Here is a 12,219-nt window from a genome sequence, read left to right as displayed (position 1 = left end):
GCCTTTGAAAAGAACAAAAGGTGCCTTATCCTGCCATAGGGTGAGCTATTTGGCTCTGGTTCCCGTTGAATACTGCCATTCAGGGATAAAGCAGTGTGAAAAAGTGAGAAAAGTGTGTCAAGGGATAAACAGAATGGCCCATACGAAACCATTTAATTGAGCTGCTACAAAGGTGTTTAATTGCACCTGGGACATCTTTGTTTGCCATTAAGCAAAGGGTCTTTATTACATTTAAGGGGTTCTGATTTCCAGGATGAAGAGACATTCTCTAAGTTTGGACAACGAGTTAAAAGCCATGCAGATTCCTTTCCAAATCTTTTTTCTGAAGATTTCATTTGCGCACTGTTTTCTTTGCTAACTGGAGAATACCTGTGGGGATTTGTTCTGGCTGCTCCTCTTACTGTTTTTTCCCTTGTTTCATGAGAGTTTAATCAGATTAGGACGGAGGTAACTTCAACTCTTCCTTAGAAAAGTTTTGGTAATTTTAAATTCAAGTTTATGTGTCTATAAGGGAATGTTCCTCAGTTTACTCTCAGATTAGCTGCTCCATTCGAACAACCTCAGCTAGGAAAGTTCATAGTCCCAGGTTGCTTAGTATAAGACCCCTTTTGTCTAGTATCCCATGCAAATGAAATGACCCCCATCTTATTTGGAAATAGCTCAAAATGGCCGAGGTTTCCAGGTGGGCGTGGATTACTAAGACTCCGAAGGCACTCAATGCTCTTTTGCACTCAGTTTCATGCTGCGTCTCACCTCCTCTGAGGTTGTTGAATCATGCTCCTCCCTCACGGTAACTCCTGATAATATTGCTGATTAGTTTCCTTTTTACAATTTATCATCCAGAAAGAAAAATCTCTCTTGGTCCCTTAAAAATAAGGAAGAGAGTAATCTTTGTTTTTTTGTTGTCATTGTTTGTTTTCATTTTGAATGTCTGCTCTAATGCTAGGAATGGATAGGGCCCTCTCTGCTTTTACATATGACCCTGATTAGTGTATGACGTGTATGTATAACTTGATCCTGGAATCACAAAAACTTCTTCAGTAGTTTTTTTCTATTAAGACACAAAATTAGCCTTTGTGGCTTTTTTTTTTTTTTTTTATTTGTAGGAGGTATGTACTGGCAATATATTTAAAAATCTTCTGATACTGGGGACAAAACAAAGAAACCATTTCTCAGAGATTGTAGGAGATTTAGTATAATTTTGAATTATAGGACAAAATTGTGGTGCTCTGGAATTATTTGGTTAAGAGAAGTGTATTTAAAACAGGAATAACTCTCAAAAGCCTGAATTATCCAGTTGGCTTATCAGAACTCAATTTAGTTCAGTTAGCAATTATTGAGCACCCTATAAAATGTAGATCAGTAGGCTGTAACTAATTTAAACTGGTAATGCATAAAAAATGGAATGGATTAAAAAAGAAAATAATTCCAGTGAGGCTTGGTGCATCTTTAATTCTTACTCAGTTGCAATCTTACTAGGCAATTGTAAATACCACAAAATTCCATTTACACTGCTGGGCCTTCTTCTAATTCTTCAGCCAAAGCTCTTGTCTGCCTCCGAATTTTTCCAGAACTTAAATTATATGTCATACTTTTACAAATATTGCAGGTCAAATACCAACAATTTCAATTCACTATGACTATTAGAGATTAATAAGGGAGAGAAAAGTCCAAGGAAAATAATGTAGTAGAAGGTAGAACAGACAACTTTAAGAGAAAGGACTGTGAACTCATAAAGGTAGTTTTGCTTCAATATAGTAAACAAAATAGAACAACCACAATAATAATTAAAAACATTATCATTAGGTCACACTTGTAATTCCAGCACTTCAGGAGGCCAACGTGGAAAGAGTGCTTGAGTCCAGGAGTTCAAGACCAGTCTGGGCAACACAGTCAGACCTCATCTCTACTAAATTAAAAAAACAAACAAAACTTTTTGTTTGTTTTTGAGACGGAGTCTTGCTCTGTTGCTCATGCTGGAGTGCAGTGGTGCTGTCTTGGCTCACTGCAACCTCTGCCTCCTGGGTTCAAGCGATTTTCCTGCCTCAGCCTCCTGAGTAGCTGGGATTACAGGCACGTGTCACCACGCCTGGCTAATTTTTGTATTTTTCATAGAGATAGGGTTTCACCTCAAACTGGTTTTGAACTCCTGACCTTGTGATCTGCCCGCCTTGGCCTCCCAAAGTGCTGGGATTACAGCCATGAGCCACTGCACCCTGCCCAAAACATTATTATTTCAGAAAATATTTATTTTGGGCTTACTCTGGGCCAAGCTTTTCAAGGCAGTTGGGACATATCACAGAGAAAGCATCTTTGCCTGTGTTGTGGTGCTTAAATTCTATTGAGAGGAGAGTGAGACATTAACAATAAACCTCTTGCATAAGTGATTTACCTGGAATGTTAAAAGAGATAAGCACTCCCGGAAAAACAACAACGAAACAGAGTAGAGCAGGACAGGAGGGATCATGAGTTGGGGGTGTTACAGCTTTAGATAGGACAGTCAGGGCAGACCCCTTAGATGAGGTGTTGTCTGAGCCAGGATTTGAAGGAGCTGAGGGACTTCGCCTGTGGATAACTGTAGAAAGAACATTCCTAGAAGAAAGCACAGCCTGTGCCGAAGCCCTCTGGTAGGAATGGGCCTGGGAGCTTGAGGAATACAGGAGGCCAGAGTGGTTGGGGCAGAAGGAGCAAGTGGGAAGCAGGGAAGGGCAGATGGTGCTGGGGCTTGTAGCCATCATGGGGGGTGAAGGGAGGAGCCCTTGCAGGGTTTTGAGCAAAGGAGTTTCCTGATCTGAGTGAACATTTTGGCAGCATCACTCTGCCTGCTCTGTTGAGCATAGTAGTTTGGGGGCAGAGCTGGAAGGAATACCTGTTAGGAGTCTGTCATAGTAATCCAGGTGATGGTCATGGTGACTTGGGCCAGGGTGGTGGTGATGGAGGTGGTGAGAAGTGGTCATATCCTGAATATATTGTGAAGGTGGACCTAACAGAATATCTGGAGGCATGAGATATGAAACGTGAAAGAAAGGGAGGAGGCAACCATGATGAAGGAGGAACATCAGGAGTCTGGGTCCTGGAAGCAGGAGAGGAGAGTGATCATCTGTATCAGATGCTGCCGATGGGTGCAGCAGGATGAGGGTTGAGAAGGGACCTTGGTTTTAGTGAAAGTGAGTCATCGAGGATCTTGATTCGAGTGACCATGATGAAAAAGCCATTTCAGTGGAATGTCAGGGACCTAACTGGTATGGGTTCAGTTAAGAGTGAGTGAGGAGGAGACCTGGGGACAGTGAACACAAACTGTTGGAGGAGCTTTGCCACAAAGGAGCAGATAAACGAAGTGATGGCTAGTGGGGAACTGGCGTCGAGAGAGGTTTGTTTTTGGATGGGAGAATTAAGAGCATGGCTGTCTACTTACGGGGATTGTCTATGGGAGTGGAGGAAGAGGATGATGTGGAAGAGGTAGGAGCAGAATGTTCTTGTGTGGGAGCACAGGGATGGGATGTAGCGTACAAGTGAAAAGACTGGCTTTAGATCTGAGTGAGGCTAGTTCATCTTTGCTGATAGGTTGGAGGCAGAGCACTTTTGCAGCTTGTTAGATGAGGGGGTGGGAAGCAAGGTCTCAGCTGAGTTTAACGATGGGAGAGGACGTATTGGACATTTGAGGAAGAAGAAAAGGGGTGAAGTTGCCATCTAGGGAGGGAGAGAGGGCGGTAGAGTGTGATTACTGTCAGCGTTGAGGGCCCAGTGGGGATGCTGGTGAGACCAGTGAGCACTGTTTGGTGGTTTCTCCAGCCACATTCAGCAACCTGTGTGTAGGGTAAAGTGCACAGAGCAGTCATGACGTGTCAAGTGAATAGAACAAAATAGGTGAAATGCAAGGGAGTGTTGGTAATAATTGATCATGGAACTTAAAATGGATAGGAATGAAAGGTAGGACATCCTGGAGGTGAGGGAAACTAAAAAGCGGGCAGAGTCAATGGCTTGGAGTTGTTGATGAACTGAAGGAATTGTTGGAGTTGGGGCACTAGAGGGATTGAACTGAATTGAGATGCGTGAAGCCGAGATCATGGAGGAGTTGTTATTAATAACAATGCAGTCTAGAGAATGACCATGACAGACAGGTGATTGACGCAGGGCAGAAGACAAGTATATTGGAGAGGAGGAATTCAAGAAAGTGAGGGTCCGCGACATTGGAAAGTTCATTGCTGTGTATATTGAAATTGTCAAGAATAGGCCAGGTGTGGTGGCTCACAGCTGTAATCCCAGCACTTTGGGAGGTGAATTGGGAGGATTGCTTAAGCCTAGGACTTTGAGACTGGGCAACATGGTGACTCCCATCTCTGCAAAAAATTTTAAAAATTGGCTGGTCATGGCACTACATGCATGTAGTTACAGCTGCGTGGGAGCCTGGGAGGTCAAGACTGCAGCAAGCCATGACCACATCCCTGCACTCTAGCTTGAGCAACAGAGTGAGACCCTGTCTATAAATAAGTAAACAAGAAATGACTAAGAATTAGACAGGAGTTCCATTGGACGGAGTGGCAGTGGAGAAGGAGCAGAAAGGGTGGGAAATGATAGCGGTAGGTAACGACTGTGGTAGCAAGGATAGTCTGACGACCTGAGATTCAAAGCTCGAGCATTTCAGGGACAAAGAGGGTAGAGGATGGGCTGGAGGTGGCATGAGGAGCAAAGAAGCAGTGATACGAGGGCTGCAAGAGAAAGCAAAGCCGCCACTTGAGAGGCTGCCGGGGAAGTGGTATTCTCAGAGGAGAGCCAGGTTTTCATGAGAGCGGGAAGGCAAAGCCTCAACACCAGAGAGGGTATTGGGCACGGAGGGGATTTTGCTGATGGTGCACCTTGGATTTTATCATCTGTGGAAGTGTTTTAGGAGTTACGGAGAGGTGGGAAATGAGAAAAGTTGGAGGGATATGCAGAGTCGTATGGGAATTAGAAAGAAAGAAATGAGAGGGACCTGAGAATTGAGTGCATCTGTGTGTGTGTGCACGTGTGTGCATGTATATACATGTATGCTTATGTGTGTGCATGTACATGTGTGTATGCATTGGCTGATACAAGCAAGGATAAGGGTATAGTGAGATGAGGCCCGGTGACCTTGAGATTGATGGTGGCAAGGCCATGAGCATTGGGCACAGGGTGCAATGGGTGTCTGGGCCTATTCTTAACCCTGCCCATCAGGTGAGGAGGCCTGGGGAGATGGAAGCTCAGTTCTTGAATGCAGGGCTAACTCTTAACCTCGGTGCTGAGATTGTCTGCTGAATATCGGGGTGGAGGGCTAGGGAAGGCCTGGTGTCAGTGTGGGGGCCATTCCTGTTCAGAGGGGCAAGGAGGGATATACTCTGAGAGTTCAGGTCTTCCCTTTGACTCCTACTTGTTTTTTTTTTCTTTTTTTTTTTTTTTTGAGGTGAAGTCTCTCTTTGTTGCCCAGGCTGGAGTGCAGTGGCACCATCTTAGCTCACTGCAACCTCTGCCTCCTGGATTCAAATGATTCTCCTGCCTCAGCCTTTCTAGTAGCTGGGGCTGCAGGTGTGTGCCACCACACCTGGGTAATTTTTGTATTTTTAGTAGAAACGGGGTTTCCCCATGTTGCCCAGGCTGGTCTTGAACTCTTGACCTCAGATGATCCACGGCCTCAGCCTCCTAAAGTGCTGGGATTACAGATGTGAACCACAGCACCATGGTCCTAATTCTTTCGTCAGTAAAAAATATTAAAAACCATTGTCCGTTGTCAACAAACCCATGGTTTTTTTTTTTTTAAAAAAAAAAATCAACGTGCTTTTTCTGAAACACTACTTGGACATATATCTACAATTTAGACTAAATCCTGGAAAGCTTGTAAGCTTGTGAAACAAAGGCACACACCTAGTGTGACAGACCTTTGCAGCTTTAATGTGTGCAGGAGGTTTCTAAGGATTCTGGTTTTATAACTGCTGATGTTCTTTCTTTGTAGCTGAACAGGAAGACACTCAGAAGAAAACCTTCACGTGCTGGGTAAACTCACAGTTGGCCAGGGTAAGCAAACAAAGACCAAATCAGGTTATAAATCTATTTGTTACTCCCCCTGCTCCTTCTGTTTTGACCCCAAGAAGCCATTTAAAAATGGTACTGGTGATGACAGGTAAAAGGTTGTGGAATGTCTTTTCTTGAAAGAATGTGCTAAAAGTTACCTTGATCTTGTTTTGATGTATTAGTTACTTTTTCTCAACACAGGAAAAAAGGTACTTTTGTTAAGGATATAGGATAGTGCTGTAGAAATATTCAAATTAATCACATCTTTTGTATCAGGTGAAATACAGTAATACTGATTTGCGTGTAATGCATATTATGCATTAGAAACTGTCCTAAACTTTTTTTTTGAGATGGGGTCTGACTCTGTCGCCAGGCTGGAGTGCAGTGGTGTGATCTTGGCTTACTGCAACTGCCTCCTGGGTTCAAGCGATTCTTGTGTCTCAGTCTTCCAAGTAGCTGGGACTACAGGCACGCGCCACCACATCCAGCTAATTTGTGTATTTTTAATAGAGTCAGGGTTTCACCATGTTAGCCAGGATGGTCTCTATCTCTTGACCTCGTGATCCGCCTGCCTCAGCCTCCCAAAGTGCTGGGATTACAGGCATGAGCCACTGTGCCTAGCCAGAAACTGTCCTAAATTCTTTAAATGTAATGATTACGACAACTCCTGACAAATGATTTCACAACATCCCTCTGAGATAGATAGTAATATGCCTGTTTAAAGGTCAAGGAAACTGTGGTGCAGAGGAGTTATGTGACTTGGCGTGTGGTCACACAGCTTGTAAGTGATAGTGCTGGGATATGAAACCAGACAGTCTGGACTCAGAGGCCTTGATCATAATCACTGTGCCATCCTTACCACACTGATGCCAAGTGTCTAGAGTAACCTAGATACACAGTGAATGAGCCTCTTCTCACAGACCACTCACACTGTTTTCTCTCTGTCCATTTCAACATGATGCTTGTAATTCTAACAAAGGGTAAATACATAAGCAGCTTACTCCAGAAATGTAATCTGTTCTCCAGATGGGTCAATAGCGGCTGATTCTAAATGTCTTTGATGCCACTTAGGTGCACAGGTTTTAAGCTCTCAGTGAAAGCTCCATGCAGAAAGGGTGTTGTGTTACTGGAAATGTGCCATAAGAGAAATTAAATTAGCTGCTTTTCTTACCATGTTTTGCTATGAATCGTTGCATATTCTCTCACGTTCTCTTAAGAAGAAAGTCATTACTGAATTTTAGTTTTTCACAAATCACATTTATGATATTCTTAAAGGTATTGTTTTTGAACCAAAGTTTAAATGATTATTTTTCTTTTTTTCTTCTGTAGCACTCTTCTCCCTCCGTTATATCTGACCTATTCACAGACATTAAAAAGGGGCATGTCCTCCTGGATCTGCTAGAAGTACTTTCTGGGCAACAGTTGGTAAGATTTTTAAATGACACTGAGAAACTTTCTGTTGATTTACAAAAAATGTATTTCATTTTTTCTGAGTAATATATTTGCTTGAATTTTGCAGCCTCGGGATAAAGGATCTAATACATTCCAGTGTAGAATCAATATAGACCATGCCTTGACATTCCTAAGAAACCGATCAGTAAGTATAAATTTCATTTGAAAATTCACAGGAGATGGCTGGGCGTGGTGGCTCACGCCAGTAATCCCAGCACTCTGGGAGGATCACCTGAGGTCGGGAGTTCAAGACCAGCCTGACCAACTTGGTGAAACTCCATCTTTAAAAGAAAAAAAAAATTCATAGGAGAGATTAATGCTCTGGAATATTTCCTCCATTTAACCTGCATTTCATGTTTTCCAGATCAAGCTAATAAATATTCATGTTACTGATATAATTGATGGAAACCCATCCATAATCCTTGGCCTAATTTGGACAATTATCCTGCACTTTCATGTAAGTAGATTGATGATATAGAAATCATTTCTGCCCTACTGCAGTATGAAATAAATGTAATACAATAAGTATGACTTTACTAGATTCAGTCCTGAGCTTCTTCTATAAATAGGACCTGTGGAAATCTTGAACAAGTAGAAAATAATAGCAGACCTTTTGCCATTTTTGTTGCTGGTTTTTAAAATTTTTTATTTGTTTTTATTTTTATTTTTTTGAGATGGAGTCTCACTCTATCGCCCAGGGTGGAGTGCAGTGGTGCAATCTCAGCTTACTGCAACCTCCACTTCCTGAGTTCAAGCGATTCCCCTGTCTCAGCCTCCCGAATAGCTGGGACTATAGACACGCGCCACCATGCCTAATTTTTGTATTTTTAGTAGAGACGGGGTTTGAGACCAATCTGGTCTCAAACTCGTGACCTCAGGTGATCTGCTTGCCTCGGCCTCCCAACGTTCTGGGATTACAGGCATTAGCCACCGTACCTGTCCTGTTGCTGTTTTTCAATTGAAAGTTGAATGATGAATTATCATAGTATCCTGCATTATCCATAATATCAGTGCCAGTTTGAACAGAACCTGCCTTGATAAATGTTTGCTTATTATGGCAGAGGAGAGAGTAGGAAGTTTCTGGAGTAAATGCTTGAAATCTAACCACTAAACTTTGTAAAGCCTCCTTATTTGGGGGGATCCCTGTCCAATCTGACTATGAATAATCCTACAACATCCAGTTCTATCCCAAGACTGACTTGTAGATTCATTTCATTTCACAGATATTTTTGAGCACTTAGTATATGCTAGCTCTTGTATGAGGACATCAAGATTTAGTGATGGTTATAGTTCTGACTTTATAAAACATGATTGATAAATATGTTTTCTCAGGCCTGGAATTCTGACATAGTGCAGGTTTTCTGCACTACCTAAAAGGTTGCATTTGCTGTATGTCCATAATTATTTTGAAAATAACTTGGAAACAATACTTATTTTAGAGAAACTAGAAAATAGCGTAACTAACATACAGTATAACATTTAAAACATGCAGAGACAGACGACATATTATTTCTGAATACATGCATTTGTAATTACAATGGAATAATATACATGAAGATGATGAAAACTAAATTTAAGATTGTGTTTTCTTTTCTGAGAAAGGAGATAATGGGATTGGAGAGGGAAAGACAGAGGCTCAAATTGTTTCTGCGTTTTATTTCTTTAAGAAAATCTAAACCAAATATGGTGAAATGTTAGAATTTGATAGTTTATAGGCATTTATTACTTTTTCCTATTTATTACAGCTTTCTGGTATTTCAAATATAATTTAAAATTTTAATATAGATAAAAATTATCTAAATCCACCTTTCACTATAACTGCTATAATTTAGTGTATAGTCTTTATGATATATACAGCAAGAATTAATGTATATTCATATGTATATATTTTAACAAATGGAGGCATGATGTTTGCTGTAACGTACTATATTTCACTAATGATAGAAGGCACATGATCATTTGTAATTATAGGTAATTTCAGATTGAATGCCGTTAAGATAAAACCTTTGCCATACGATCTTAATTATTTCTATGGGTCTAATTCTTAGAAGTGACATTGTGCCATAGGGTTTGCAAACTTAAAGCTTTCTTTTTGAGACTGAGTCTTGCTCTGTTGTCCTGGCTGGAGTGTAGTGGTGTGATTTCGGCTCACTGCAATCTCTGCCTCCCAGGTTCAAGCTGATTCTCATGCCTCAGCCCCCCAAGTAGCTGGGATTACAAGTGCTCACCCCCACGCCTAGCTAAATTTTATATTTTTAGTAGAGACGGGGTTTCACCATGTTGGCCAAGCTAGTTTCAAACTCCTGACCTCGAATGATCCACTTGCCTCGGCCTCCCAAAATGCTGGGATTACAGGCGCGAGCCACCACACCTGGCCTTTTTTTTTTTTTAAATTAAAAAAATTTAAATAAACTTTTGTTGATGTATATGTAACATACACAGATAAAAATGAACAGGTCTTAGGTACAGAGCTTGATGAATATTTACAAATGAAACACACCCATATAATCACCCTACCAGATAGAAATATGGAACTTTGCCAGCATCCCAAAGTGCCCCAGGTCCTTCTCCCAATCACTGCCTTCCTTTCCTAAAGATAAGCACCACTTTGAGCTCCATGGATAAGTGTAGAGTCTTTAACTCCATACAAATGGAATTATAAATGTCTTCTTTTATGTATACTAAGTACTCTTTTGTGTTTGACTTACTTCACTTTACATCATATCTGTGAGATTTACCTGATTGTAGTATCAGTAAGTCTTTCTTTTTCATTACTGTGCATGAATATACAATTGTATGTATATACCATATTTACCATTGTATTGTTGATGTATATTTCTTTTGCTGCCAGTTTTTTTCATTTTTTTTTTTTTTCTTCATTTTTTTTTTTAAGAGATGGAGTCTCACTCTGTCACCCAGGCTGGAGTGCAGTGGCACGATCTTGGCTCACTACAGCCTCTGCCTCCCTCCTGGGTTCAAGTGATTCTCCTACCTCAGCCTCCCAAGTAGCTGAATTATTGGTGTGTGCCACCACACCCAGCTAATTCTGTATTTTTACTAGAGATGGGGTTTCACATTGTTGGCCAGGCTGGTCTTGAACTCCTGACCTCAAGTGATCTGCCTACCTCTGCCTTTGAAAGTGCTAGGATTATAGATGTGAGCCACCACAAGCAACCTGTTGCCAGTTTTTAGCTTTATGAATAAAGCTGCCAAGGACATTCTTGTATAAATCCTCATTTCCAACCTGTATCTACCTAGGAATGCAATTGATGGTCTTCGAACATATGATCTTTAGCTTTAGTATATACTGCCAAACAGTTTATCAAAGTGGTTGTTCAAGTTTACACTCACCAGAGTTTCTTGCCGCAATCCCTGCTGCTAATAGTTGGCATTTAAAATTTTTTTATTTAAGCCTCGATGTTATGTGTAATGATTTGTAGGCGTTTAAAAATATATTCTAGGCTGGGTGCAGTGGCGCAGGCCTATAATTCCAGCACTTTGAGAGGCTGAGGCAGGAGGACTGTTTGAGCTCAGGAGCTTAAGACCAGCCTGGCAACATAAGGAGACTCCATCTCTACAAAAATAAAAATAAAAATAAAAATAATTAGCTGGGCATGGTGGTACCTGTCTGTGGTTCCAGCTTTTCTGGAGGCTGAGGTGAGAGAAGCACTTGAGTCCAGGAGGTTGAGGCTGTAGTGAGCCGTGACTGTGCCATTGCACACTAGCCTAGGCAACAGAGCAAGACCCTGTCCCCAAAAAACATACGTAGGTATAGATAAATACACACACATATATCCTGGAGATCATATATTTATTCATGTAATATATATGATCTTCAGTGTATATATTACATATATAATATATATTGATATATATTCAACAAAGAACTTTTATCTAGTATATGTATACATATATATGTATACTTTTGTCCAGTATACATATGTAATATATATATGTGTATATAATATATATACTGAAAAAAAGTTCTTTGTAGAATATATATAAATTGCAACGAATTCTGACTCTGTGGCTTGCTTTTTCAGTCTTAATGAAGAAGCATTCATAATTTTAATAGTTTTAATGTATCAACTGCTTTTGTGGCTTATACTTTTAGATTCCTTTTTTTTTTTTTTTTTGGAGACAGTTTTGCTCTGTTACTCAGGCTGGAGTGCAGTGGCATAGTGGCATAATCTTGGCTCACTGCAACCTCCACTTCCCAGGTTCAAGTAATTCTCCTGCCTCAGTCTCCTGAGTATCTGAGATTACAGGTGTGCACCACCATGCCTGGCTAATTTTTGTATTTTTAGTAGAGATGGGGTTTCGCCATGTTGGCTGGGCTGGTCTTGAACTCCTGACCTCAGGTGATCCACCTGCTCAGCCTCCCAAAGTGCTGGAATTACAAGTGTGAGCCACCATGCCTGGCCTTTTATATTCTTTAAGGACCTCTAAAACTGTGAAGTATTTTCTAGAACAGTTTTGTCCAATAGGATTTTCTGCAATGATGGAACTATTCCATAGCTATATTGTACAAAACAGTGACCACTAGACACTTGTGGCTGTTGAACACTTGAGATGTGGCTAGCATGGCAGGGGAACTGAGTTATTCAATTAATTTGAATTTAAATCTCACATGTGCCTAGTAGCTGTCATACTGGACAGCCCAGTTCTGAAAACTTGTTTTATATTTTATATTTAGATCTGTAGTCTTTCAAGAATGGATTATCTATGTTATATTGAAAC

The 12,219-nt window shown here is 40.9% G+C and overlaps 1 protein-coding gene across 4 annotated transcripts in view; it reads left to right on the top strand.

The window, feature by feature from the left end:
* The window catches only part of LOC116528689 (nesprin-2-like), a 187,489-nt gene that overhangs the window by 87,051 nt on the left and 88,219 nt on the right, over nt 1-12,219 (top strand). For all 4 annotated transcript variants that reach the window (XM_032246105.1, XM_032246100.1, XM_032246104.1 and 1 more), the window contains 4 exons: nt 5,969-6,030; nt 7,357-7,452; nt 7,547-7,624; nt 7,844-7,936. In XM_032246105.1, coding sequence (XP_032101996.1) covers nt 5,969-6,030; nt 7,357-7,452; nt 7,547-7,624; nt 7,844-7,936 — 329 coding nt within the window. The remainder of the gene's footprint in view (nt 1-5,968; nt 6,031-7,356; nt 7,453-7,546; nt 7,625-7,843; nt 7,937-12,219) is intronic.

The sequence above is a fragment of the Sapajus apella genome, unplaced genomic scaffold (genome assembly GCF_009761245.1).
Source record: "Sapajus apella isolate SASKATOON/1434 unplaced genomic scaffold, GSC_monkey_1.0 scaffold59, whole genome shotgun sequence".
Classification (NCBI taxonomy): Eukaryota; Metazoa; Chordata; class Mammalia; order Primates; family Cebidae; genus Sapajus; species Sapajus apella.
The sequence above is the reverse complement of the archived record's forward strand: the minus strand, read 5'-3'. Positions and strand labels throughout refer to the sequence as shown.